This window comes from Pholis gunnellus, assembly GCF_910591455.1.
Source record: "Pholis gunnellus genome assembly, chromosome: 21".
NCBI lineage: Eukaryota > Metazoa > Chordata > Actinopteri > Perciformes > Pholidae > Pholis > Pholis gunnellus.
In genome coordinates, this window is record NC_136548.1 from 12,408,756 (window position 1) to 12,434,803 (window position 26,048).

Sequence of the window (26,048 nt, forward strand, 5' to 3'; positions counted from 1 at the left end):
AAGGGGCGACGGTCCGCTCCACTACACTGAAGTAGGGATGTCTACAGTGGGAGAAGAAGAAGAAGGGGGAGGGTACCACTTTGTCACAGGCTGCTATGTAGATTAACCTTTCAATTAGTTGTTATCAGGTCCTCTCCATGTCTCGGCGAGAGCTTTCTCAGCCTTCGCTTCGAGAGATCAAATCCCACGAAATCGCTTTTTGGATATGTCGCTGCACATGTATCCTTCGACGTTTCCCCGATAATGAAGAGGAGTATCCGAGGGGGGGAAAAACTTGAAGAGGTAAACTACCAGCAAATATTTACGCTAGACTGTGCCCTCGTTTCTCTTTTTTTTCTTCTCCTTCTTCCTTTTCGTAAGCTACTAGTTATCTTCATCCTTGCATGAAACTTGGCGTTAATTTGTTGTGTCTTCTCGCCCGCGGCGGCGGCGGCGGCAGATTAGATAGGTCGGGTTTGCGTAACATCTAACAAAAACGATGTGGAAAAATCCAAGGAGGCTGTGTATCATTTCCTAATAAAATATGGAAAACGAGAGCGGAGCTGAAGCTGAGAAATGGGAGCTAAAGAAACTAGCGATACATAATTGAAAAGCAGTGATGAAGGAGCTACTCTCCCGGCAGTCGTGCTAACTTGTATTCCCCCATGAACATCTTTTCTCCCTGCAGGGCTCACTATTTTTTCCTCATTGGAGAGATTTGATAGTTAATGGGTGATAAAGAGGGCATGCCATCATTGCACAGCGCAACACAGGACGTTTATTATTACGCTTGCAGACGTTGGAGCGAGCTACTTTTTCTTTAGCTGTTAACGGAACGTTTATTTATTTATTTGAAATGTTAAATATCAGGAGAATGACGGCTCCTCTCGGGGAAATAATGAAAAGGGAGGACGATAAAGAGAAAGGCGATAGCTTAGACACATTTAGCCTGCAGGAGTCTTCAATATGCTACCTGGAATTTATTTTTATTTTTATTTTAAAGAAATGTGTTCCACTTTAAATCAACGCTAGAGCCTTTATGCAAACAAATGATAGATTTAACAAACAGCCAATTAAAGTCTATAATGTTCCAAATCACTTTCAAGTGTAACCAACTGTTTCAAGGAGGAACCTAAGTAAAGGTGGGCCGGCGGTAAACGGTTCGCAAATGAGGTTAAATATTTATCTCGTTTAACCGTTACTCAGCCAGTTTATGCCCGTTATAGTTTATTTATGACTTGATAATGTCCCGTCACTGCGGTTACAGCCGTTAAGTTCAGATATTACGAGTGTTTGAGGTAAATGATATCCATTCATCACTGAAGGCACCTTAAGAGGCGGGTCAATCGAGTGAAGTGACAGATCACACAGCCAGTGCCGAGCCTCTGAGAGTGAGCTCATACATAAAGATTGACATGTGCTTTATCAAACCAGAAATCGGATCTTGTCTTTACAGCCAATATTGAAGTTGCTAGGGAGGGCACATTAGTGTAGGTAAGGTTTAATGAGACTCCATTGGATTGTAATCAGCGTCATGTCGGATTCATGTAAACTACAACATTGTAACAAAATGGCGACTGTTTAGGTGACATCAGTAATGCTGGTAACACTGTCATTTATCTGCTCAACTCAGCGGAACACAACTCTTTAGGTTTGTTACGTAGTTATTAACGGTTTTTTTTCTTCCTTCGTTTAACGGCTCGGTGGTTATATTTTGCAGACGTCCCTTCAAAACGCCGAGCAGCTGCCAGGAAGTGAGCATTGATTAAATGTCTGTCATTAGAGCTCGCGACGATTCCGTTTTGTCGTTGCGGACGTCGAGCTGTCAAAAGTCGCGTGCGGACAAGTAACGGTTAAACTTTACGTATGATCGTTTTTAGCCAGTTCCTGTGTGTTAGAAGGAGAAATGTTACGGTGACATTTTGGAAGATTACGTGCTGGAGAAATAAATGTGAACTTGTTTTTTTTAATTTTTTTTATGTCGACGAGCAATCTGAAATCAAAAAATATTTATCCGTCGAGGAGACTGTTTATACTTTTCCAGAACTCGATAGAAGTTTCTAGCGACCTGTCACAGTGTTTAAACTTACTACTTTTTACAAAAACAGTCTCTTTTGAAGCGGACATCTGGTGTGGTGTGTGGATTATGGTGTCAGACTGGATTAAGTCTCTCCAGCAACCATGACAGCTCCTGCATCTGTTATTATGCATCTGTTTCTCATGTTTTAACACATCTTAAATGCCCTGCATTCCTCTGGCCTGGCCTTTATTTACAATATGCTATGTGCTAGCTAGTGTATAGAATGTGAATACGAAGACATAACCAGCTATAACAGGAGAGATTTTATAAATGTATTTGACCAGTTTGTTTTCCCTTTTTTTCAGATTTTATCCGGAGTTGAATACATAAAGCCTCAGGTCAGTCGGTAACTACCATTGTGGATTTTACTCGTGCCAACTTTTCCTCATCACCGATGTCAGACACCCAGGATTGAGAAGACGCCGGCGTGGAGCATAACTTTTTGACCTTTACTTAAGGATGTGGATGTATCCCGGGGAATCTGTATGGATCGCATTTTTTTTGTGAGTCTAATTGTTCAACCATGGTAAAACTTGCAAACCCTCTGTACACGGAGTGGATTCTTGAAGCAATACAGAAAATCAAAAGGCAAAAGCAGAGGCCTTCAGAGGAGAGAATCTGTCATGCGGTGGCCACCTCGCATGGACTGGACAAGAAGACCGTCCTTGAGCAGTTGGGATTAAGTGTTCACGATGGCTCTATCCTCAAGGTTACAAATAAGGGGAGCGCCTCCTACAAGGACCCAGGAAACCAGGGGAGAGTTGGATCAATCCCGCCTGCAAACGTGTGTGTGCCATCAAAGGAATCTATATGGAATTCAAGTGATCTGCGCCATATCGATTGGAATAAAATACTCAAGAGGGCCATCGAGGGCCTGGATGATACCCATGGCTCCTCGCTGAAGAACATCGAGAGGTACCTGAGGAACCAGGACGACCTCTTGAACGTTGTCGATAACCCTGCTTTCCGGCAGAGGTTACGACTGGCGGCCAAGCGGTCGGTCAACAACAGCAGGTTGTCAAAAAACGGCCCGCGGTATAAGCTCAGCCACGGCGGTGCGGAGGGAAGGGGCTCCAGGTGTCCGAGTGCTTCCCCCTTGGTCCTATCGTCAGTGACACTCCTCCCACATGAGCGAGACCAGGTACACACACCTTGGCCTCTGCATTCTCACCTCATGCTTATCCCCAAGCTAGCCATATGCTGCTGTTACCCTGAAAAGGAATGGCCTGCATAATAGTACACTTTTCTGTTATTAATGCGTTATTGATTTCAACCTTCTTCCCCAGCTCTAACACGTAGTAAAGCTTTGTTTTCCGAGAACTAAGGACCTTGTTTGGAACTCAAACAGTGGCATTTCCGTGATGTCATTACCAAGGAGGAAGTATAAAAAGGTTTGGGCCACATTCGCTTGATAGGAATGTTATGATTGTGGTCTCAATCGGTGGGAGACGCTAGCTTGGCAGGTCAGAAGCAAACGCCATCGAGAGTGCGTCCCTGTGGGGCTGTGATGTTGTTTATCTCCATAACGTGAGAGCTTGGATAATCAGAAAGTCATGCTGACAGTGTGTGGTAGGCAGGTTATGTAACTCCAGCCTAATGACCTGAAGGGATGGGGCTGGCTGTCTTGTGTCTAGCAAAGCGTTGGTGAACACATTTTGGGATATTTTCTTGGTTATTTACAAGGGCATGAGCGTAAACTAGTCGTCGCAAACGGTGCTGAGAAGTGGCAGCTGAAGAACGTGTTGCGGGACAGAATATTCTCAGTCTGTCATGACCTTAACGCTAACAGAGATGCCCCATAGAGAGGAAATACAACCATATAAACAAACTTCTAGGTGGCAATGTTTCCGCTGCTTTAGGCACCTCAAGGGCGGTTTACAATTTGCAGAGATCATGTCTCTGTTATTGGTGCTAAGCTAGAACACACTACAGACAAAAGTCTGCAAAATGACAGCGCTTTTGTACTTGCTTTGTGATTTTAAGACACTGGAGATGTAAATAGTACGGCCCTGAAGTGCAGCGTACAGTCATCCGGGTAGTTTGTTGTGAGGGCTTTTTTGCAGATCGTGTGTCCGGATGAAGTGCGGTCTAATCGTTTATGCACAAAGTTATGCAGCTGAAGTGGCTATAGCAGCATCATAGCTATAGAGATGTCACCCCTTACTTCCCCGCCAGTTTCACAGTGAATAATCAGGAAGCGACACCTTGATACTGCAGCCACAACTGTGACTGTGTCTGTGTGGTCAGGCCAAAAGTGAAACTGAGAAGTGTTTATAGAGACGCGGTGTCCTGCGATGGTTCTCATAACCGAGGACGGCCTGCTGTTTTCCATTTAGGAACATTTCAACCTATTGCTCCCAGCCGGATGACATCACCGAGCCCAGTCCAGGTTTACCGTTTACACTTCAAAGGATCAGACGTCTCAGTGGTTGAAACACAAGTGTGTGTGTGTTGAGAATAAGAGATACTTTGAGACAAAAAAAAAGTCTTGGTTTAGAGTTTATTAGATTCTGAAGAGACTCTGGCAGGAACAAAGGCAAGGAATGAGTTTCTTTTTTTTCTTCCTGCTGCGTTATGCAACCACTTGTGCTCTCTCTCTCTCTCTCTCTCTCTCTCTCTCTCTCTCTCTCTCTCTCTCTCTCTCTCTCTCTCTCTGTTTCTCTCTCTCTCTCAGCAGTTCTCTAATAGGACCCCACCCCCTCACTCAGGACAGCCTGCTCTTTTCAAGCAGCATCATTTCCTGTAACGTACTTAATTTAGAATCCCCAAGTAAATCATCAGCATCTCTCTTCAGCTGTGTTTTTCTCTCTCTTTTCACTTTTCTTTGGGTGGGGAGGGGGTGGGGGTGCGCTGTGCAGATTGCAAATTGCTATTGGTTTTAATCACCAGGCCTTCAGAATATTCCTGATGGAAATTAATTCTCCAGTTCCTGGATTAGACTTCATAGCTCAGTCAGCAGAGACTATTTTATGAAGTGGAGACTTATTAAAAAAAAAAGCTTGCCTATCAGCTCTGAGCATTTCATCAGCGGTATGCACAGGCTGCATATTAGCACTGATGTCGTATTAATTTCAAGCTCTTTACACTAACGTTCTTGCTTGTGTTGTATAAATTATATTTATGGTGTTTGTTAGCCCAAAATCTGGGTTTTAAGGCTCTCAAGAAAATAGTTTACTCAGTGATTGCGTGATATTTCATAATAAAGATGACACGCATGCACTTCTTGTACATAAACAAATTGTAATATTAACTCTGAAGTAAGAACAACACTGAGGCCTTTCACTGCATCTTTTAGCAGCAATAACCTAGACTGGCTTGTGATCAAGGACAAAATAATTAATATTTCTCCATTTATCTCTGCTCTGGGCCAATGTGATTTGAACTTTGATGAGCTCTAAATTGACCATCTTTGTGCAGCCCAGTTAACAAAACATCGGGGGTATATCTTATACGTTTTGTCGTTATTCCTTTAGCCTCTGCGATGTCTGAAAATAGTCAGAATAAAACTGCTCGTCTTCACTTTGGTGCTGTCGTCCAATCAACAGTCTGAAACCCAAAGAAATGCAAGAAAACAGAGAAATAGTCACATGTGAGAAGTTTGACATTTTGGGTTGATAAATTACCTAAACGTATAATCCCGTATCAAAATGATTGGTGAAAAATCCTCTGTTTGTTATGTGCATTTGGATTATGAAGAATACTTCCAACCAGGCCTGAATTGTTTGCAGTTGCCCAACTTTTAATCTGTGCCAAATGTATTTGTCTTCCACAACACGAGACGATACCAAAGCCACGCATTACTTTACACACTGTTGCACTCTACAGGTGTCGCCTCATCACACAGTAGCATTTCAGTGTTTTCGTGTCCATAATCGAAGCTGTGCGAGCAGCGGTCGGCATCTAATGGCAGTGGCTGCTTTCAAATATTGACCTGGCAGGTTGGAAAATAGAGCAATCATCGATGTGGCAGTAAGCTACTTCCCCCTTCACCGCAACAGCTAATTGATACAACAGCCAGGAACAATGACCCAATCCCCACTGTGTCCTCGCTGCGTTTCCCTGAAGGGTTCATGTGGATGACAGGCTGAAAAGATGCGAGTGTCTTCTAGGTTAGGAGGAGATCAGGACCAAAACAGAGGCGAGGAAGTCTTACATTGTGTTGAGGTCGGGATGCTGATCTGCGTCATAGAAATCAGGAACTAATTACGGGCATCCCCAGAGTGCCCTTCAAGGCTCCAGTGAATTGATGATGTAGTCGTGTGTGTAAAGTGATGAGGTGGGTTATTTACCGTCACACCATGTGAGTGTTATTTTCCGTACAGAACTTCCTCTAAAGCGAGGAAGGAAGTTTTGTCTGATGCTCCTCTAGAGTCTCGTGGACGTGATCTCACATTTACAGGGTCGCCTTATGAAAGGGGTTCAGTCTGGTCCTGGTTCCAGACAAAGACCGGCTGTTTGATGAAGAAGTCTTCCTCTGTGGAGCAAGGCCTCTTCTCACTCGGTGTTAGAAACCTTCTGCTCATATTTCACTTAGTCTGAACTTAACCGTAAGCCCTTAAATGAGTATTTGTTCTGAGACTTTGCAACATTTATAGTGGATCAGGGCGGTAACAACGAGAGCATGTTTTATTATTGAGGTAATTTGATTACATGCTGGTTAATCCTTTCAGACTGGAGTGCAAGCTTTAAGAATTGGATTAAGCCCTTAAACTATGATTACTAAGATCACTTACCCATTCATGTAATGGATAAAGGAGGTGGATCTCAATATCTCCGAGGACGACGTTCATTTATTATTTATTTTCTGGTCTGTGAGAACTCCTTTTTCTTCCCATTCCATGAGCTTTGTAGTTCATATTTCTGTGGCCATCTCATTAAATCACACACTGGTTTTTTTTGTCTTGCTTTAACCGGCAAATAATTCCACAGCGATCTCGAAAATCCCGACAAGACGACATGTCCAAAAACAAGCAGGCTTCCAGGCACTTCATACCACAGCCTGTGCTCGTTTCTGTTTTTTAAACAGTTTGTTTCTCTGTTTGTGTTCCCGCCCAGCTCCGGGTCGACCCCATCCCAATATGCAGTTTCTGTCTTGGAACGAAAGAGTCGAATCGGGACAAGCGGCCAGAAGAGCTGCTGTCCTGTGCAGACTGTGGGAGCAGTGGTAAGTTCTCACGAGCCACAACATGCTGTGTCTGTTAGCGGAGGCTCACAAGCAACGGAGGCCGAATGTGTGGTAGGAACACTATATTTAGAGGGGCTGTTTGTCAATATGCATTAGTATATGGCATTTAGGCAAAATCCCATTTATATTATCAAATGCGATGAACTGTGTCTCTCTTCACAAACAAAATCGTGCCAGTTTTTAACTAGCATTTGCTAGGAATCATTCATTTGGACCACATGATGTTTACATTGTGTAAAGCTATTTATCATATCATTGTAATTCTATGACAGATATAATAATACTAAATACTGAATTGCCCTATACTAATGAGAAATGGTAACTTTAGAATAGTAGCAACTAGTTGACACGGTATGTCTCAAGACAATTTAATATCACAATAGTTATACATGTAATGTAATTTTCAGCCGGCCAAATGTGTATATAACGAGATGGTAATGTCTGTTTTACCTGACAAATCATTGTACCCAAAAATCCTGCAAATCCAATATTTCCATAAAGCATTGCTGCTCATTGATTTTGCAAAATGTCCTGCAATAACCTTCTATAGCCTGAGATAGCAAAGCTACCTCGGTATAGAGGTTGTAGATAAATCTGTGTCTGTTTTAAAAACGTCTATTATCTCACCAAACCCTGGCTGGTTGCAGTAGTTCTCTCCGCATGGGGGTTTGGGCAGATGTCACATTCTCGCTCCACATTCTTCACCGTCCTTTTAAGGGATTTATTGGTAGAACAATGTTCAAATTGAGCGGCTGGAGGGATCCAAATTGCTCCCAACCCCCGGTGGACTATAGAAGGGCAGATGCTCTATAAGTGGCCATTAGAATCCGAAATCACCCGAGTCAATTTCGCTCAATTCCAGGTTCTTCTTATAGAGGCACAGCGGATCAGAGATCAACCCTTTTCTCTCTGCAGATTGGTGGCATTTCCTTTACTGTTCTTTTGTTCCATAAAATTACCTCTGCCAAGGAGTCATTTACGTCTGAACAATTATTTTAAATGCCGTAAGGAATTGTTCTCCCGGTGACATTTTTACAGCTCAAATTTGACTTAAGTAGCGTCGAGGTGGTTTTCATTAACTGCTCGTAGTGTACACAAATGGTGCTCTCGCTGTAAAACAGCTGTTTTACTACCATGTGAGGGGGAAGGCGAGCTTTTACATGACTTTCATGGATCGACTTCCATTAGAATGAGTGCTGCTCCTGTTTCTGCCTCATTAAGATCAGATTATCTGTAATTAGCAGCTCAGATGTTTGATCGTACTGTTTTTAGACACAACTTGTGGCGGCGGCGGCGGCGGGGGGGGGGGGGAGAAGTGTCGCGGACATACAGTAACAGCCACACCATTGTATTTTTTTTTGATGATCTAATATGTTAATGTTTAACCGCACTGTGTGAATAAATGTCTCTAGCTCTGTGCTACAGGCGCCGCTAGTGTAAAGAATGTGTTATGCTAATATGTGTCTTTCCATTGCTTCTGAAGGGCATCCATCATGTCTGAAGTTTTCCCCCGAATTAACCTCAAATGTGAAGAGATTACGATGGCAGTGTATTGAATGCAAAACCTGCAGCTCCTGTCGAATACAGGGGAAAAACGCTGTGAGTATAATGTCGTATACATCCTGAACACCACATTATCTGTGTAGTTGGCTTGGAGTTAGATCCCTTTTTGTGCATCCCGGAGGATTTGTTGGTTTTTCACATTTGTAAAGCCTCTCCCGTGCACAGTTGGGCTTATTTCTCCAAAAGACTTTAAATGACACGGGGGGGGGGGGGGGTGACATGTATGCAACAGGGACATCCCTCACACGTGCCTGCTGTTGCCTTTCAGGATGAGATGCTGTTCTGCGATTCATGTGATCGGGGCTTTCACATGGAATGCTGCGACCCGCCGCTTTCAAGAATGCCAAAAGGTGAGCTGTTTACACTGTCTGGCTCCTCTGTTTCCCCTCGCTGCTGTCAATTCAAAGCCTCCTCCTTCACAGACGGCCGTTTGGGGGGGGGGGGGGGGGCTGTCACTCAGCACACAGAGAGGCAGCGATGGCTTATTAGAAGCTTTGCATGCATATCAAATTATTCCAGCATCCCCCCCCAGGGGGAGATTTGCTATCTCTGGATTACAGTACTGACCCTACAGCGAGGTTCGTAACGACGGCTCACGTACTGTAGCAGGACGTTTGGCTCATGCAAGACACATAGCTCCACTCAACAAGCTGACGCGAAGTCTATTCCACCGGACAGAGAATTGACCCGGTGTTTTTCTTATGGATTTTTGCTTTGTGCTGAGTAATCGATTGTCATTGTGAACTGGCAAAGATTCTCCGCCAAGCTCCCAGTATTAAAGGAAATGTTTCAAATGAATGTACTGTATGTCCTCTGAATTGATGAACCCACTCAAACGGTACTCTCTCTCTGTGTGTTTGGACTCCCTCCAGGTACCTGGGTCTGCCAAGTCTGCAGGCCGAAGGAGAACGGGAGGAAACTGCTGCACAAGAAAGCCGATCAGATCAAACGTCGATATGCAAAGCCAATCGGAAGGCCCAGAAATAAGCTCAAACAAAGAATGTAAGTGTGCACTAAGCTGAGTAACATAGCATATTCCTATCGGTGATGGTAACGTTGTGTTCACTGTATTCTGAAAAACATTGAACATTTAGCACTTTGTAGCTGTTTGAGGGGAAGCTAGTTTAACATTATAAACTGTTGGTAGATTACTTTATGACATATTTTAGAAGTTAGCCACATGCTTTGTCGTAATCTTGCAAAGTGACTCGTAACTGTACGTGTCAGATACGTGCACTGGAGTAAAAAAGTACTAGTCGAGAGTGAGATCTGACCTTACACAACAACGTCTTGTCTTGCAGGTCTGTCAGCAGTGGTGACGGCTCCATGGTAGCACTTGGAGGAAGGGGGTCACCTGGTAGGGGTCAAAAGATTACCGTCTGTTCCACACCTTCATCTGGTCATGCTGCATCTGTGAAGGACGCCAGAGACAGATTGGCTGTTGCAGACCCCCGTTGTGTGGTCGACGCCACCCAATTCACCACTTCCACCCCCACCACCACCACTCCCCCCCTCACGCCCACCTCCACCCGAGCTACACTCACCGTTAACAAGAAAACCAAAGGGCTTATCGATGGGCTTTCCAAATTCTTTACCCCTTCCCCCGTGGGCCGTCGCTCGCGAGCTGTAGCCATAGAGTCGCCCGCCGAACAGTTAGGCTCTAGAGACGAGGGTCTGCCCGAACTGTCCCCGCCACCAGAGCCGTTTGCCTTTGCCGCTCAAACGATAACCCCCTCTTCCTCTGCTCTTCCCGCTCCCACTTTGCCGGGACTTAGCCCCCCCTCGCAGGTGTCCAGCAGCTCCACCTCCGCTAACTCACCCCAGAGCTCCTCCAGCCAGTCTAGCGTTCCCTCCCTGAGTAGTCTCTGCAATAGCAGCCAACTTAAGGGACTGTTTGACGGACTCTCCCACATTTACACGACTCAGGGACAGTCGCGGAAAAAGAGACTACCTTGCTACGCGCCGCCTAAGCGCATGCATCATAAGCAGGATTCTACCCATGCGTCCAAAACGGGGCCGCAGCGCCTCGGAAAGAATGAGTTTAGTAAAAATAGGTTACACTCCACGTCTGCTGGGCCGGGCCGACCCAGAGGACACCCATTTAAGATGGTCAGTCATTTCAAACGTAATCCCTTCCTTAAAAAGCACAGGACGCTAGGCAGGCTGAGGTATAAAGTGAGCCCTCAGAAGGGAGCCCCCTCACCAGGAAAGGCAGACTTGACAGACGGAAGAATTAAGCCTGAGAATAATCATGGTAAGCAAGGCTTGAAACTCCAGCCAAGACCTGCGTCTCCACACCTTTTAAGCTTCTTCTTCATTTTTTTTTTTTTTTTTTTTTTTTTTTAAAGCTTGACTCGCAGTTATTTTATATTTTCCCAGACTAGAGCTAATCTTTTCTTTGAGAAGACACCCTCAACATTCTAACAGACTACTAATCTTCTGCCTAATTTGAATTATTTTAGTTTTCTTAACCCAGTTTCGTTGCGTTTTTTTTTTTTTACTTGGCTGCGGCGTTGACGTGGCTTCCATCCTCTCGCCCGTTGGCTTTTGTCATAGTGCATGGCCCACTAACTCCCTCATGCTGCTCCTTTTGCTCTGTCCTTGACCCTCTGCAGTAGTGCGCCCATTGTGATCACTACCTAGTAGTGGCTGTAGTCACATCAGCGGTCTTCATCATCCCACCTTCACTCTTGAAATCACTGTCTCCACTCAACCTCACTTCCAGCGGTCATTAGACACACACACACACACACACACACACAACCCAGTGATTCACCCACCCAAGTTGACTCAGAGCTGACATGATGATTATAGCCAGAAGTGCAGTAACCCTTACGTCTTCAGGAGTGAAGTCACAGTTTTTTAAAAATAATAACACGTAGGAGAAACAAACGGATATATCTTTCAAGCAGTTCTAAACAATATACTGCACAAACACTACTTACCCCAGCAGCACATCTCCATAAATATGTTAATGACACATCACGTCCACTTATAATGGCTTTTTGTTTTGGTGGTTATGTCATGGTGTTGATGTCTTTCATAAAATTACTGCCTGCTTTCCAACATCAGTTGCTTTTCATGTCGACACTTGCTCCCTTCACTGCATCTGCTTCTTCATTCATGGGAAACTGTCTTGGTGGATGACTAAGCACATGAAAGCGGTTACGCAATTAGAGTGATTTAGTTTCACTTCATTACATTAGGGATTTTCATATAAACATGCAAAGATGATACATTATGAAATTCCTCAGAGACACGGCCTCAAACAGGCTCAGCAGCAGCACTCACAGTATAAGCACATTTGCATAGAATGCAATTTTTTTTTTTTAGATTATTCAGCCCCGGCTGCTTCAAACAGCCCGGTGTTGTTGTTGTTTTTGTTGTTGTGCTATCTCATGTGTTGATGTTGTGTTGTTGTACCTGTAACAGGCCACAACGGGGAACTGCGCGTGAAGCAGGAGGCCCAAGCCGACTTTGCGGCCATGTCCAGAGACCACGTGACGGAGGAGGACATCGAGACGTTCACTCATGTTCAGGAAGTCACCGTGCAGGTGAGAACACTCGGGAAGGGGCCGAACATCTTGAAAATGTTTAGATTTAGCTGAAAATATTGATATTTTAAAGTTAAAGGGGTTAACATGGGTAGCACAAAACAAGGTATTTTAATGACAAATCTAAGGGGTTACATCTTATAGGCGCATATATATATATATATATATATATATATATATATATATATATATTCAAATCTGTCCACCATTGAGAACCTTTTTGTATATATTTACTGAAAGGTATTTCAGCATTATCTTGATTTAAAGCCTGTACTTTTAAAGGGACAGTTCAGCCATCTATTTCCTATTATCTGTAATAGTGAGCGGCGGTGGCTAAGTGGAGCGCAGAGCCGTCTTTCAATCAGAGGATCGGCGGTTCGATCCCCGGCTCTGACTCCGCTAGTCGCATGTCGATGTGTCCTTGAGCAAGACACTTTACCAAAAAATTGCTCATGTAAACATTAATGGTTTACGTTAGCTAGCTAACGTTAGCTCAGTGGTGCTGGGTGCGTGCTTCCTTCGGTGTGGCGATACGGTTGGCGGGTGTAGTTCGCTAAAAAAGAAAATAGTTCCTATGTGAGATTACTCACAAGGTGTGTGGATTGTCTTGACTAACAGGGTCATGATTTCACAGTGGCAGGTCAGTTTTTAAGATGTATTAACATTTAACATCTCACTAGTGGCAGGTTTTGGTCAGATTTAATTAGATCAAATTCATCCACAATCTTGATTTGAGTCTTTTGTCAGCATAGCGTTTTTATGGACTGGTTATCAGAGACGCTGTAAGATTGGATTATCTGGGTCACTGCATTTATCCATTTGCTTTTGTTCACTCTTTTCTACAGAGAACTGGATCTCTGATGAACACAGACTCCATGCGGTGCCCGGCCCTCATTGAATTTGGGAAGTATGAGATTCAAACCTGGTACTCGTCGCCTTACCCTCCTGAATATTCAAGGTTAATGCTGCTTTTTACTCGACAAATAATGGCACTTTCTTTTGTTACCGAGTTGCATTTTTATTTCAGTGTCCTTTTTAAAAAACAGCTCTAATGCTGAAGTACAAACCGCGTCTCTTTCTTTTGTCTTTGTCAGATTACAAAAGCTTTATCTGTGCGAGTTCTGTCTGAAGTACATGAGGAGCAAAAACATTCTCCAGAGACACACAAAGAAGTGTGGCTGGTTCCACCCACCAGCCAATGAAATCTACAGAAAGGAGGACCTTTCCGTGTTTGAGGTCAGCTTCCCTTTACAGCAATAAAGCAATAACTGTATGCTGCATGAGATTTCACTGAATGGGTTCTGGGAAGAGGCGGAGGGAGAAAATGGGAACTGTTTGAACAGTGTCCTCTTGGTCTTTTTATTCCGTGTTTAGGTTGATGGAAATGTCAGCAAACTATTCTGCCAAAACCTCTGCCTGTTAGCCAAGCTTTTCCTGGATCACAAGACCTTGTATTATGATGTGGAGCCTTTCCTCTTCTACATACTTACAAAGAACGATGAGAAAGGCTGTCATCTTGTGGGCTATTTCTCCAAGGTAAGAATTACAGAGTGATTATATGGTAAATGAAGGAACACCGCACATCATTCTCCAATGGTGATACCGATACAGTATATTGTGTAATGTGGATTGAATTTATTCACTGTAGTGGTTAAATGATTAATCTGTTATTTGATTAGCCAAGAACAAAATCAAAACATTGGGTTCCAGCTTCTAAAGTATGAGGTATTACATCATTGTTAAATCATTGTTTATTGATTACAATGATGTAAAATAAAGACATTTAAAAGCAATTGGAAGATGAGATTTTTAAACTGTTTTTCACTATTATGTGACATTTTATTACGATGATTTAAATAATCTAGGAATAATTAACAGATTAACCAACAACAACATAATCATCATTTGTTATAGCTACAATTCAGAACAGAGTGATGCTTTTTAAAATAGCTCATCGCCGTGTGTGTGTGTGTGTGTGTGTGTGTGTGTGTGTGTGTGTGTGTGTGTGTGTGTGTGTGTGTGTGTGTGTGTGTGTGTGTGTGTGTGTGTGTGTGTGTGTGTGTGTGTGTGTGTGTGTGTGTGTGTGTTCAGCTTTAGACAAGGACAATGGCAGGTGCAGTAAATTGCCGGCTTCAGCAGAGCGCTGACATACTTGATCTGTTTCTCCTTCCCTCAGGAAAAGCTTTGCCAGCAGAAGTACAATGTCTCCTGCATAATGATCATGCCTCAGTACCAAAGGCAAGGATTTGGAAGGTTCCTTATTGATTTCAGTAAGTTCCTTAATGCTTTTTTTACACCACTGATCTGAGTTTTTTTTTTTTTTTTACAGTCTTAACAAACAATTTCAGATTAAGGGGTGAATTTGTAGCTGGTGGCAAGGTGCTGTTATTTGGTTAAGGCTTTGAAGTAGCCTAATCAAGAGCATTCATGAACAGTACTTAGGCAATCACGGAGGATTAGGAGTGAGAAATACAACATTCTGGCTGCATAGATTATATGATGGCCAATAGTATTTCTTTGCCTGAAGAGCTTTTTCATAGAAAATGCCCCCAGTTCACTCTCCTTGACTCGTGATGAGGTGTAGATACTGCTTTTATGTTTCATCCCAGTAAATGCAGCACATACAATATTTAACGCCTCGCGGTCCACTTTTGAAAAAACAGCCGCTGCCTTGAGTGGATTTCTGTGTTTAGGCAGGCGTTTTTTATTTTTTTTGTCATTATAGGCGTTTTTATTGTTTTGAAGAGTTGTCTCTTTGCCGAGTTTGTGTGTGTGTGTGGGTGATGAAGAGAAGGAAGAGGAGCGAGTGCGGGGAGGGTTAGGCTGGTAATGGAGCATTTGATTTCCTGTTCACTTTGGGAGCCATTGAGACACAGAGATGCAAGAGGATCTGTGATATTGAGAGTGTGCTGATAACAAAGACGGGGATTAAGGGAGATTGAACACAGCTGAGTTCTGAGCTCTTTGAAGGCTTTATTGGAAAATGTAGCTTTGGAGCTGGAAGTTGTTTAGATTAAGATTTTCTGTTATATTGGATTGTATTAGAGGAACACTTTGTCTCAGGTAGCCCTGAGAGCAGAGCATTAGTGGGCGCCCGTGTGAAGAATGTTCCCTTTCAAATCGTTATTCAAAGAGCAGCTCTTTTTGTTTTGCTTTATTAATGATAATCTATTTGTAAAGTGACTTTTTTTTTTTTTTTCAATTAATTCATTTGAATATTCATTTTTAAGTGTTATCACGGGCTCCTCTTCTTAGCTTTAGTAATGAATATTGTCCTGATTACTGCAATATTATGTGTTCACTGTTTGGTGATTAGATTTGCTTGTTTGGTTCTCGGTAGCGGGTGCACATTAAAAGGCATTAATTAATTTCATGCCGCTCATAATGGATGACCCTTGACAGGGCCGCTATAAAACTAATTACACACAGATACATATTAGTTTTTTTTTTTCTTCTTGTTCATTATCTCTCCTAAGTGCAGTCTCTCGTGAGCAATGACATCCAGCTGCTTCTCTGTTTCGCTCTGTCGCTTTGTTTCCTCTTAACTCCCCTCTTTAAACCTCCTTTGTTGCCCTTGCCAGCATGTATCATAGCTTCTGACAGAGGTTGAGGGAGAGTAAAACTGATTGCCTCGCCTCCCTTTATACTATTTGAAGGTGAAATCCCAACCAGGGTTTGGTGTCACATCCTTGCATGAATATGTAATCCATAAGGGAGGCGGCAGCGGCAGCAGCCTACAGCTCGACTAAAGCATTTTGTTTTTTTTTCTTTGAATCTTGTCTTTTTAGGTTACCTTCTCACCAGGCAAGAAGGACAAGCCGGCTCCCCGGAGAAGCCGCTGTCAGATCTGGGTCGCTTATCCTACCTGGCATATTGGAAAAGTGTCATACTGGAGTACCTTTATAAGCACCCAGATAAACACATCAGTGTTAAAGGAATAAGCAGGGCCACTGGGATGTGTCCGCACGACATCGCCGCTACTCTCCAGCAGCTCGGCATGATTGACAGACAGGATGGCAGGTCAGTTTCCCGAGCCGCAGTCTCCTTCAGCCCCGCGCCGCCGCTGCCGCTTCTGTGTGCTTGTCTGACTTATCCAGGCCAGCGGGTATTTTTAACAGCGCATCCATTAATGCGGCTGAATATTGACAGAAGTAAGTCAGGTTGAGCACCCCCAAGGACACGGAGCACCTGCCGTCCCGAAGAGCTCGTCTTTGTGCTCGCTTTCGACCACACTTCACCTTCTGTCTACCCCCTAGCTGGTGCTTCACTTTGTTGTTGATGTGAACTCATTGGATTTTTCTTTCTCCCTGTGACCTAGGATTGTGTTGATCAGAAGAGAGCGATTGATTCAGAGGCACACGGAGGGCCTGAGGGCTAACCCGCGTTGCAACGAGGTGGACCCCGACGCCCTGCGCTGGACGCCGTCCGCGACTCTCAACGCCGTCCTGTCTGAGGAGGAGAGGGAGGCGGAGATGGATGTGAGTCTGCTTCTTCAATCAGGAGACGCTAGTTATTTGTTTACACTTGCCTGCAATGCCGTTTGTTGGATTAGCTGGAGAGTTCAAATAGAGGCCATTAATGGGGAAAGCATTATCTCTGTCAGCAGGCATCTAATGTTGTGCAAAATTGCCCTAAATCAGTTACTACATCATTGATAGTGCTGAATATTCCATGAAATGCAATCTTTCCACGGTTGCTTAACGGGAATGTTTCCTCCGTGACGGGCATGTATCCAATCAGGACGCTGCTCTTATTATCAGGAGGAAACCTGCGGTGATTCATTTGTCATGATGTTAATTCCAATCTCTTGTTTTCCCATTAGCCTCATTGCTCAGATGTTGGGAGCCGTGCGTGCGCCTTTCCCCAGAAATAATGTGTCTTGTCTGTTTAATTACCAGGCGGAGCGACTGAAGGAGCAGGCCAGTTGCTGGGAGAAGGAGGAGAGGGAGGGCTTCCTGATGACTCACGGTAGCAGGCAACCTCTCACCAAGGTCCACTGTAAGGTTCCCTACAGGACCTACGAGCGCCGCCCCGCGCTCTCCTGGACCAGGCGCATCCAGCAGTTGGAGGACGTGAGTGACGACGAAGCGGACGACGACGACGACGACGACGACGACGATGACGACTCGGATGGCTCGCCACCCATCCTGACAAAAGCCCATGCAATGCTCGCAGCCAAGAGAAAGGTGACTTTTATTGTTTGTTGATGTGAATCATGCCTCTTTTTGCGTCACCACAAGCTATTCCCCCTTTGGTTGCGATTATCTCATTGATTATCTGGAGTTTTATTCTAGGACAAAGTGGAATTGAATGTATATCGTTGGATGTTTTTCCTTCATTAGAGGCCGTGTTGTGTACTCTGGTGAGACGGAAAGGTTTGATAAATATTCATGGATTCAGTGGCGGGTTCAGTGGCTTCCTCCTGTCATCTGGAGCCTCCCTGTGTGCCTGCAGCTGTAGATAATAGATTGTGTTTTCACTGCTGGTGTCGAGACTGTGCAGGCTAAACCTTGTACTATTGTCAATGGTCATGGTTAATTTACTGCCCTCCTCTGTACTTCTTACATCTGTTTTTTCTATATGGCACTGCCCCCTTGTGCTGGAGATAATATTACAGCCAGCTACATTATGTCAGGAGAACCTTTGCAACAAAAGCAGTATGGAGTTTATTCAGTGCATTAGTTACAGTATTGTTTTGACATTCTTCTTGTGAAGGCGTTTGAGTTGCATGCTGCCGGTGAGATACAACTGGAGAATGTAGAATACAGACGGTGGTTTGTGCTTACTCTGCCCGTCTCATTTGTGGTTTTCCACACCGAGCTGCATTTTAGTCTCACAGTGCGGTTTCAACATTTTTACATTTAGCACAAAAGCCTGAATGAATTTCTGCTTGATACTCATGGAGGTCATCCACCTAGTGCCCTTGTCTTCAGTCTTCTGTTCTGTTTTCATCGGCTCCTCTTTTTATTTGTTTTTCAGAGAACCATTGTGCTCAAGAAGAGAGGGCGTAAGAGAAAGAGAATAAACAGCAGCGTAACAACAGAGACCATCTCTGAGACGACTGAGGTGCTGAACGAGCCGTTTGACAACTCGGAGGACGAGCGACCGATGCCCCTGCTGGAGCGCACCTGCAGAGTGGGCGAGATGGGCGAAGAAGAAGAGGAGGAAGAGGAGGAGGAGGAACAAGAGGAGAAGGCACCAATTACACCAATGAAACGGCGGAGAGGTCGTCCGCGGCTGGAGAAAAATGCACGGAAAGACAATCTTGAACACTGGAATGAAGGTATTTGCATCTTGACTGTCATTAAACTAGAATGTACACCATTATCTCTCATTAATAATGTTTATAGTAGATTGTTCCACGTCTCTGGCAGAAGATTAAAAGTGTGTTTCTTTTCCACGCCGTAGGGGCTGACGTCATCTCTAAGAGACCCAGCAGACCCCGCCCAGTGAAACGGAAGAAAGGCTGGCCCAAAGGGGTGAAACGTGGCCCTCCGAAATGGAGGCTCAAGAACGAACGAAAGATGGGCTTCAAGCTCAACCTCTACACACCCCCTGAAACCCCAATGGAGGCCGAGCAGCACCACATTCACACCGAGGAAGCGAAAGGGGAGCCGGACCAGGATATCGTCAGTGCTGATGAGGACAGCAAAGCCGGTAGATGCTCGGCTAGTCCAGATATAACGCTCGAGAGGCTTCTCTCTGAGCCCCCGAGTCCTGTTGACCACGGCTCCCAGAAGTCCAGCTCCCCTGAAGGATCGCCGGTGGCTTCTCCGGTGTGCTCACCTGCCGCCTCGCCCGCCGCCATGTCCCCCATGCCTGAGGACATATGTGATTCCCCGGAACCGCCTGAAGACTACCAGCAAGAGTGTGAACCCGGGCAGGAGTCCCCAGCCAAAGATGTGGAGCGCAGCGCAGCGGGTGTAGAATCACTGGAGAATGACAACGCGGAGGAGGAGGAGGAGGAGGACGAGCAGAGAACGCAGATAGAGGATCAGGATGCAGATGATGAAGATGACAGTCACAGGAAGACGGCAGCACCTGAGAGCAGCAAAGCAGACCTGGAACAGAGTTCGAAAGAAGAACCCGAATGCACCCCACCGTTTTTAGATCCAAAAGAAGACAATGACTCCGAGTTAAGTCAGCAGGTGTCTACGGTACCGTGCGATGAAGAGGAACCGACTACAGCTGCAGAAAGCATCCAAGAGGCAGTGACGGAAACGACAGTAGCAACACCACCACCTGAAGCAGTAGCAGTCGCTTCAGTAGCAGCTGTGGACTCTGATAACCCCGTAGACTCTGAGTCGGAGGAGGAGAGCGCGTCCAGTCCTTGTCCGAATCACCCGACTCCTCAGCCCGCAGAGCGGCCGACACTCAGTCCCGTGCTGAGGGAGGATCCGCCCATCTGCGCAGAGATCGACTCGGAGACGGCCCAAGCGGTTCAGTCCCTGACGCAGGAGGCCGAGAGGGAGAGCGTTTTTTGCGTGGAGAGCCAGGAGCCCTGCAGGACCCTGCAGACCTACGCCCACGTGGCCCAGAGCCCCCAGCTCACCTCGCTGGATGACTGCCCCCATTCGGACCACAGCAGTCCCCTCTCCTCCGCCCAGTCACATCCCAGCCAGTCGGTACGCTCCGTGAACAGCCCGGCGGTCTCCATCCTGGAGAGCGGCTACACTCAGATCAGCCCCGACCACAGTGCCATCTCCGTGCCCTCGCTCCACAACATGGAGACGAGCCCCATGATGGACGTGCCGTCGGTGTCGGATCACTCGCAGCAGGTGGTGGACAGCGGCTTCAGCGATCTGGGCAGCATCGAGAGCACCACGGAGAACTACGAGAACCCCAGCAGCTACGACTCCACCATGGGCGGCAGCATCTGTGGGGCGGGTCCCTCCCAGAATAGCTGCTCCTATGGAAGCATCCCCCCCAGCGGCTTGGCCCAGAGCAGCTGCGCCGTGAGCCAGCAAATGGCCGCCGTCAACCCCGGCAGCTGCGGGATGATTCAGCAGAACAGCCTGAGCTCGCCGCCTCACTGCAACGTCAAGTCGCCGCAGGGCTGCGTCGTGGTGGAGAGGCCTCCCAGCAACAGCCAGCACAGTCAACACAGCCAGCGCAGCCAACACAGTCAACACACCTCCCACAGCAGGCACGTCCCTCACAATCAGCACAGCCAACACAATCAACACGGTCCACACAATCAGCTGAGCCAGCACAGTCAACACAATCCCCACAACCAGCATAGTCACCACCACAATCACCACCTGCAGCACAATCAGCTCAGCCAGCACAATCAGCACGCTCAGCATAGCCTTCACAATCAACACAGTCAGCACAGCCAGCAGCAGCCCATGGCGCAGTGTGCCATACCCACCAACTTCACCACCACCATGCAGCTGGCAGACATTCCCGAGTCTGGCAACCCAAATTTCGCCCTCTATGAGAGGATCAACCATCAGGGGGAGTACGGCAACGGGCATTATTCTCAGTCGTCCGGCCTCAGTCTCGCCAAACTGCAGCAGTTCACCAACACGTTTATAGAGCACCCTCACTCGCTGCCTTTCAACCACTCGGCCTCACACCCCATCACATCTTATGCAAACACCCCGTCGCTGTCGTCTCAGCACTCCAGCCTGGTCTCCTTGTCCCAGACCCCCCCGCATCGAGTCCCCAACCCACAGGTGCAGGCCACCATGACCCCGCCCCCCAACCTCAGCTCCTCGCCGGCCATGATGCTGCAGCGCAACATGGGCATCCCGCCCTCGCAGCGGATCCAGCCCCAAATGGCCTCCAAGAGTCACATCTCCGCGCGCTCCAAGTCGGCCCCGCTGTCGCACCACCAGCGGCAGATGTACGCCCGGCCGCCGCAGGCCGTGCCCATGCAGGCGCCGTCCAGGACGCTGGCCGCCATGCCGCGCATGAGCGTGAACATCATGCCGGCGCCGGGCTACAACGTCAACTCCATGAACATGTCCTCCCTCAACGCCATGAACGGCTACGGCATGAGCCAGCCCATGATGAACAGCGGCTACCACGGCAATCACGCCTACATGAACCAGTCACCCCAGTACTCTATGCAGATGGGCATGATGGGAACACAGCCATACCCCCAGCAGCCCATGCAGGCTCCACCACATGGCAACATGGTGTACACTCCAGCTGGCCACCATGGCTACATGAACACAGGCATGTCCAAGCAGTCCCTGAAGGGGCCGTTCATCGGGCGGTAACTCCCCAAAGGACTCCGCTGGTCCCTCTCACGTGCATTTAGCTGTTTAAAGATGCACTGATCTGGCCTTTTGCGTTTCTTTTTTGGTGTCCTTGTTTTGTTTTTTGTTTCGTTGTTTTATTACTTAAAAACCAGCAGCAGCACTTGGAAAGAATGCAAAAATGTTCATCAATGAGTAGATTTGAAGCTAATGTTAAAAAAGTATTTTTGTTTCTCCAGATGGGAAGCCTTACATCATTACGATGAGAATCTATTTAATTAGTGTTAGTGTCTCTGATGTGTCTTTAGAGGGTTCAGAGCTCAGCGGTAGAGATTTCATCAGTGGTCTTGCAGTCGTGTAGCAGCCTCAAATGAAGCCATTTAATGTGCCTGCTACAAGTGGAGTTAGTGGCCGTTTGAACCTGTTCAGTGTACCTGTCTAACAGTGCTGACAATTAGTTTGTACTATACTCATGCCTTTGTATATTTAAATTATTGTACTTATTTTGTAAAGTGACAACTAGCATGCTTCAGTCTCTGTTAGTGACAGTGCATTGAGTAGTACTGTACAAGTGTTGTGCTTAATAGCAAGCCATTTTAAAGATATCTGGCCTTTATTAGGTTTCCCTCCACAGGGAGAAAGATAAAACTATATTTTGTTAATTCTAATAATGTAAAAAAATGTAAACTTAGTCCTGTTTTATGTTCGGTTTGAGAGGTTTTATTGCTATGTATGTATAATTCTGAAGTCTTTTGTAACAGATCTCCTTGAGGCAGCTTTCTGTTTAATAAAGCAGACTGATTTCTGTCAAAATAACAAAGCATATCTCAGTGTTTGTATTTCAAAAGGTTCAGAAGTGTGGCAGAATTTTAAAAGAACTAAATGATTATAATGATGAATAACAATAAAGAAGATATAAATTTAGTCCAAAGTTGATATTTTACATAATGCCTTTAAAGCTACGTTTTCATTCCATCTGTAGATTTGTTTTCTATCTTTATAAAATGTTGGATTTATATTTTACCGAAGTGTAGAAGAATAGAGCCTGTGAATAGACCAAACTAAGCTAATGGATTGCATGTAAAACGCAACTTGTACTTGTGTTTATGTTTATATTGCTCTTTTGTAGCCTTTGTACCTGTACAGAGTTGCTGGTAAGAACAGGAGGGAAATACCTGGCTATGTGCACAAAAATCGGACAGAATGACATTCTTGTATTTATGACTTTTCTCCTTTTGTCAGTCACTTAAAATGCTGTACATTTTAGCATAAGAATAAATTATGATTGACCATGTACTTGATTGTTCTCCTTTTAATTTGAAATTGAAATATTAAGATTTTTGAATTTGTCGTAGTCCAGGCAGCTGTTTTCTCCGCTGAAAAGTATTTTCAAATAAAAAGAGGTAAAAAAAAATAGGACAGTTGACTTGGACTTGACTGCTCTGAGACTTGGCATGAAACTTTAAAGCAAAACCAATCATGTCTCACGGTGTTACCTGGTCAAATCCGAGAAAAGTGCGAAAAAAACAAAACATGGAACAACAACAGGCAGATGCTGCACGCCCACAAATAGTGTATTTAATTATTAGACCTTTGCATCAAAATATATTAGTCTCACTTAATATGAAAAAACACGATTCAACACAATTTCAAAGGGAACGTCATTTTCATGGACGGCATTCAGAGACCTGAAGTCTTGCAACTTGTCACGTGAGTGAGATTCACACCGGAAGACTTTGCCTGGGTTTGTCTCACAGGACTTCAAAAGACTAGTGACTTGGCCTGGACTTGTCCTGAATGACTTGAGATTGAACTTAAACTTGTCTCAAGTTACTTTTTACTTGACTTAGACTTGTCTCAAATGACCTGAGGGTTGGCCAGAGTTTTGTTCTTCGACTTGTCCTGACTTTTGACGTTGGACTTTAATGTCCAGAAACTCTTTATTTCTTCACAATGACTTGAAAGCCGACTTGAATTTGTCTCCGTTCGTTGACTTGAGGCTCGATTTGGCCCCCCGAGTGCTCCCATCAGCTGTGCTCTGTGCCCTCTTCTCTTTTCTCCAGGAGCTGCATGTCCAGCTCTCTCAGCTGTTTCAGGAAGCCCCAGTTGGGGATGATCCTCCTGCGTCTCTTCACGTGTTCGACGGCGTCGACCACCGTCATGTTTTCGCAGATCATGAGGTAGGCCAGGAAGAGTGTGGCAGACCGACTCCTTCCCATCACACAGTGCACCAGCAGTTTATCTGTACACAAATGAATCACACCATCAGAGAACAGTTGGAGAGAAGGGCCAGCTCACTTCTCTACTGTCTAGCCAGAAAGTTTGGGTTTTCCCAATTTCATTTGAGTGCCTCAAAGAATAGAAACATTTCCAGAAACAATGCCATTGCGTATAATCCTTAGCCGTCACTACTCTTCTTTTCATGCCAATAAACAAGGATGTTGGCTGAACTTTAAAGGGGACATATTAGGAAAAACTCATCTTTTCAGGGCTTGTGTACATACGTTTGGGTATCTAGAGGGCCTTCCAAGCCACAAACTGTTAAATCAGACAAGCCAGTCAGCTTTTTTTATGGGCTGTCTAGATCAGAAAACCAATCAGATTTGCTGTCAAGCCCAGATACCACTAAATCATCCCGCTGAAACGACCCTTTAACGATGTGTTGTCTTACTCTGAGGATTGCCCAATGTTTCTCCTATAAACCGGGCCGCAGAGAAGAAATACTGGCTGAGGTTAAAGGTGGTGACGTCCTCTGCTACCACGCCGTAGTAGACCACGTCCATGTCGCTGTAGTAAACAGCTCCGGTGTCCACGTTGTTCCACGTCCCCTCCGCTGCGTTCAAGACGTGCGTAATCCCCAACCTCTTCAGGTTACACTTGTCCTTTGCCGTCTGCCTGCAAGAAGCCAGAATGAATATTTATTTGAATCCTCCATTATTTTATTCAGTTTGGTCATTTTATACTTTTTTTTTTTTTACTCACTCGTCCCCGATGTAGACATTAGGCCAGACCTCGTTGACATGAGTGTAAGCCACACTCCCACGGTTTAGGATTTTCTCCAGCTCATAGCCCCCAGGTGTGACATATTCATCCACTGGACTGGATTCCTTCACTGCCTCTGTAACATTTATCTTGGTTCCAGTCTTTGACTTGTGAGAAGCCATTTTCTCGCTGTGGCATCCTTTCACACATGATTTATTAGCTTAAGGGGGGAAAAGAAATAGCACGCTTGCTGTTTTTTTTCCTCACTTTTCTCCCTCTACAATCATGGGGAAAAGAAAAATACAGTTTTTTTGTTTTTGTTTTTTGACATGCATCTCCAGAACCACTCACCAAGAGATTGAAGTCCTTCGCTTTCCTGCTTGTGAATTTTGCTTTCATCATTCTGTCAGCTTGTTGCGAAGCACGGTCCTTAAAGGCAGAACATGGTAAGGTTTAATTCTGGCAGGCTCAAGTGAGGGCACAGATTGTGTAACCGCTCTGTGACGGGAATCAAATGCAGAGGATATTTTTAGGGCTGTGATGTGGCGGGCCCCTGACCTTAGCTGCCACGTTCCCTGCCTGTGGGGGAAAACTTCCACCCAGCCAGTCCCTGCCATCCACTTCTAAACACACAACTTTAATCTCCGCTGCTGGCAGGAAGCTGAGCTTACCCAAACTTTGCACTTGCCAAAAGGATACCCATATTCACTGGAGTGAACAGGGCACTCTGAGCTTTTTGCTCAGCCGTATGAGCGACTCCTTGAAATTGTGTCAGTCCCTTTTAGCCTTTCTGCATATCTTCAGACGCTGCAGGAGAGAACGCTCAAACGCTGCCTCACAACACCCGTTAAGGATGTTCTGCATTTTTCTGGAGCCTCTCTGGGGGGGGGTGGCCAGAAGAGAACTGAAATGTGTCAGACTGTTAGACAGACAAGGTTTTTTCACAGGATGGCACATGTCTTTGATTCCCCCGTTATACGATATGCATGGTCCATTCAGTGATCTAAATGCGAGCCCCCAAAGTGAGAGTGTGATGATGACTGTATTGCAGAATGGCTGGATGAAGCTGCTAACATGTCAGACAGAGTTTTCACACCATCAGGCTCCTTTATTTTTCCCTCATATCTTCATGCTCTGCCATCATTCATTCTGACAGTGAAATCATTAAACCTGTGATATCCAATTCCTTTTATTTTGACAGCATCTCTGTCTCTCTTTCCTCTCTCCTCTCTCTCTCGCTCTCTCTCTCTCTCTCTCTCTCTTCTCCCAGTGTGCTCTGGAGAGCATCTCTTATTAAGATGGCTTCAGCGTTTCATCTCTTTTCAAAGTCTGACCTGAATCTGTATACACACTCAGAGCCATGCTGGCATATTTTTATCATCTTGTATCAAGCCTCTTTAGACATCGCAGTTTTAACTGTACGACGTTGGATTGCAGCAGCTAGACACAATATTTTGAGGGATCGTGAATATATAAGTGGCGCATAGTTTATTTATAGG

At 45.4% G+C, this 26,048-nt stretch overlaps 2 protein-coding genes across 5 annotated transcripts; one reads left to right on the forward strand and one right to left on the reverse strand.

Annotated features, from left to right (window-relative positions):
• Positions 1-63: 63 nt before the first annotated feature.
• On the forward strand, positions 64-22,861 carry kat6b (K(lysine) acetyltransferase 6B). 2 transcript variants are annotated; one of them, XM_079182970.1, is made up of 17 exons: positions 64-282; positions 2,365-3,200; positions 7,115-7,223; positions 8,728-8,843; positions 9,076-9,157; positions 9,680-9,809; positions 10,109-11,061; positions 12,240-12,361; positions 13,207-13,319; positions 13,456-13,597; positions 13,736-13,897; positions 14,538-14,631; positions 16,150-16,381; positions 16,680-16,839; positions 17,260-17,547; positions 18,341-18,644; positions 18,770-22,861. In XM_079182970.1, the coding sequence occupies exons 2-17, from the start codon at positions 2,583-2,585 to the stop codon at positions 21,586-21,588; spliced, it is 6,444 nt and encodes a 2,147-aa protein (XP_079039096.1). In that variant the 5' UTR covers positions 64-282; positions 2,365-2,582; the 3' UTR covers positions 21,589-22,861. The 2 variants fall into 2 exon arrangements, with proteins under 2 accessions (XP_079039096.1, XP_079039097.1); XM_079182971.1 differs by lacking the exon at positions 64-282 and adding an exon at positions 1,546-1,630.
• A 155-nt stretch (positions 22,862-23,016) lies between these two features.
• Positions 23,017-25,002, reverse strand: dusp29 (dual specificity phosphatase 29). 3 transcript variants are annotated; one of them, XM_079182987.1, is made up of 4 exons: positions 24,901-25,002; positions 24,550-24,769; positions 24,239-24,462; positions 23,017-23,809 (listed from the first exon to the last, which is right to left on the reverse strand). In XM_079182987.1, the coding sequence occupies exons 2-4, from the start codon at positions 24,729-24,731 to the stop codon at positions 23,595-23,597; spliced, it is 621 nt and encodes a 206-aa protein (XP_079039113.1). In that variant the 5' UTR covers positions 24,732-24,769; positions 24,901-25,002; the 3' UTR covers positions 23,017-23,594. The 3 variants fall into 3 exon arrangements, with proteins under 3 accessions (XP_079039113.1, XP_079039111.1, XP_079039112.1); XM_079182985.1 differs by having other exon boundaries at positions 24,550-24,748; positions 24,901-24,978; XM_079182986.1 differs by having other exon boundaries at positions 24,550-24,947.
• Between the last annotated feature and the right edge of the window lie 1,046 nt (positions 25,003-26,048).

Bases quoted from the DNA above. Each gene is read 5' to 3' on its own strand.
- kat6b (XM_079182970.1), top strand. From the start codon at position 2,583: ATGGTAAAACTTGCAAACCCTCTGTACACGGAGTGGATTCTTGAAGCA. The intron at 13,598-13,735 runs GTCAGCTTCCCT...TTCCGTGTTTAG, and splicing joins AGGACCTTTCCGTGTTTGAG to GTTGATGGAAATGTCAGCAA. The intron at 13,898-14,537 runs GTAAGAATTACA...TCCTTCCCTCAG, and splicing joins TTGTGGGCTATTTCTCCAAG to GAAAAGCTTTGCCAGCAGAA.
- dusp29 (XM_079182987.1), bottom strand. From the start codon at position 24,731: ATGGCTTCTCACAAGTCAAAGACTGGAACCAAGATAAATGTTACAGAG. The intron at 24,463-24,549 runs GTGAGTAAAAAA...GGCTTCTTGCAG, and splicing joins AATGTCTACATCGGGGACGA to GCAGACGGCAAAGGACAAGT. The intron at 23,810-24,238 runs GTAAGACAACAC...ATTTGTGTACAG, and splicing joins AACATTGGGCAATCCTCAGA to ATAAACTGCTGGTGCACTGT.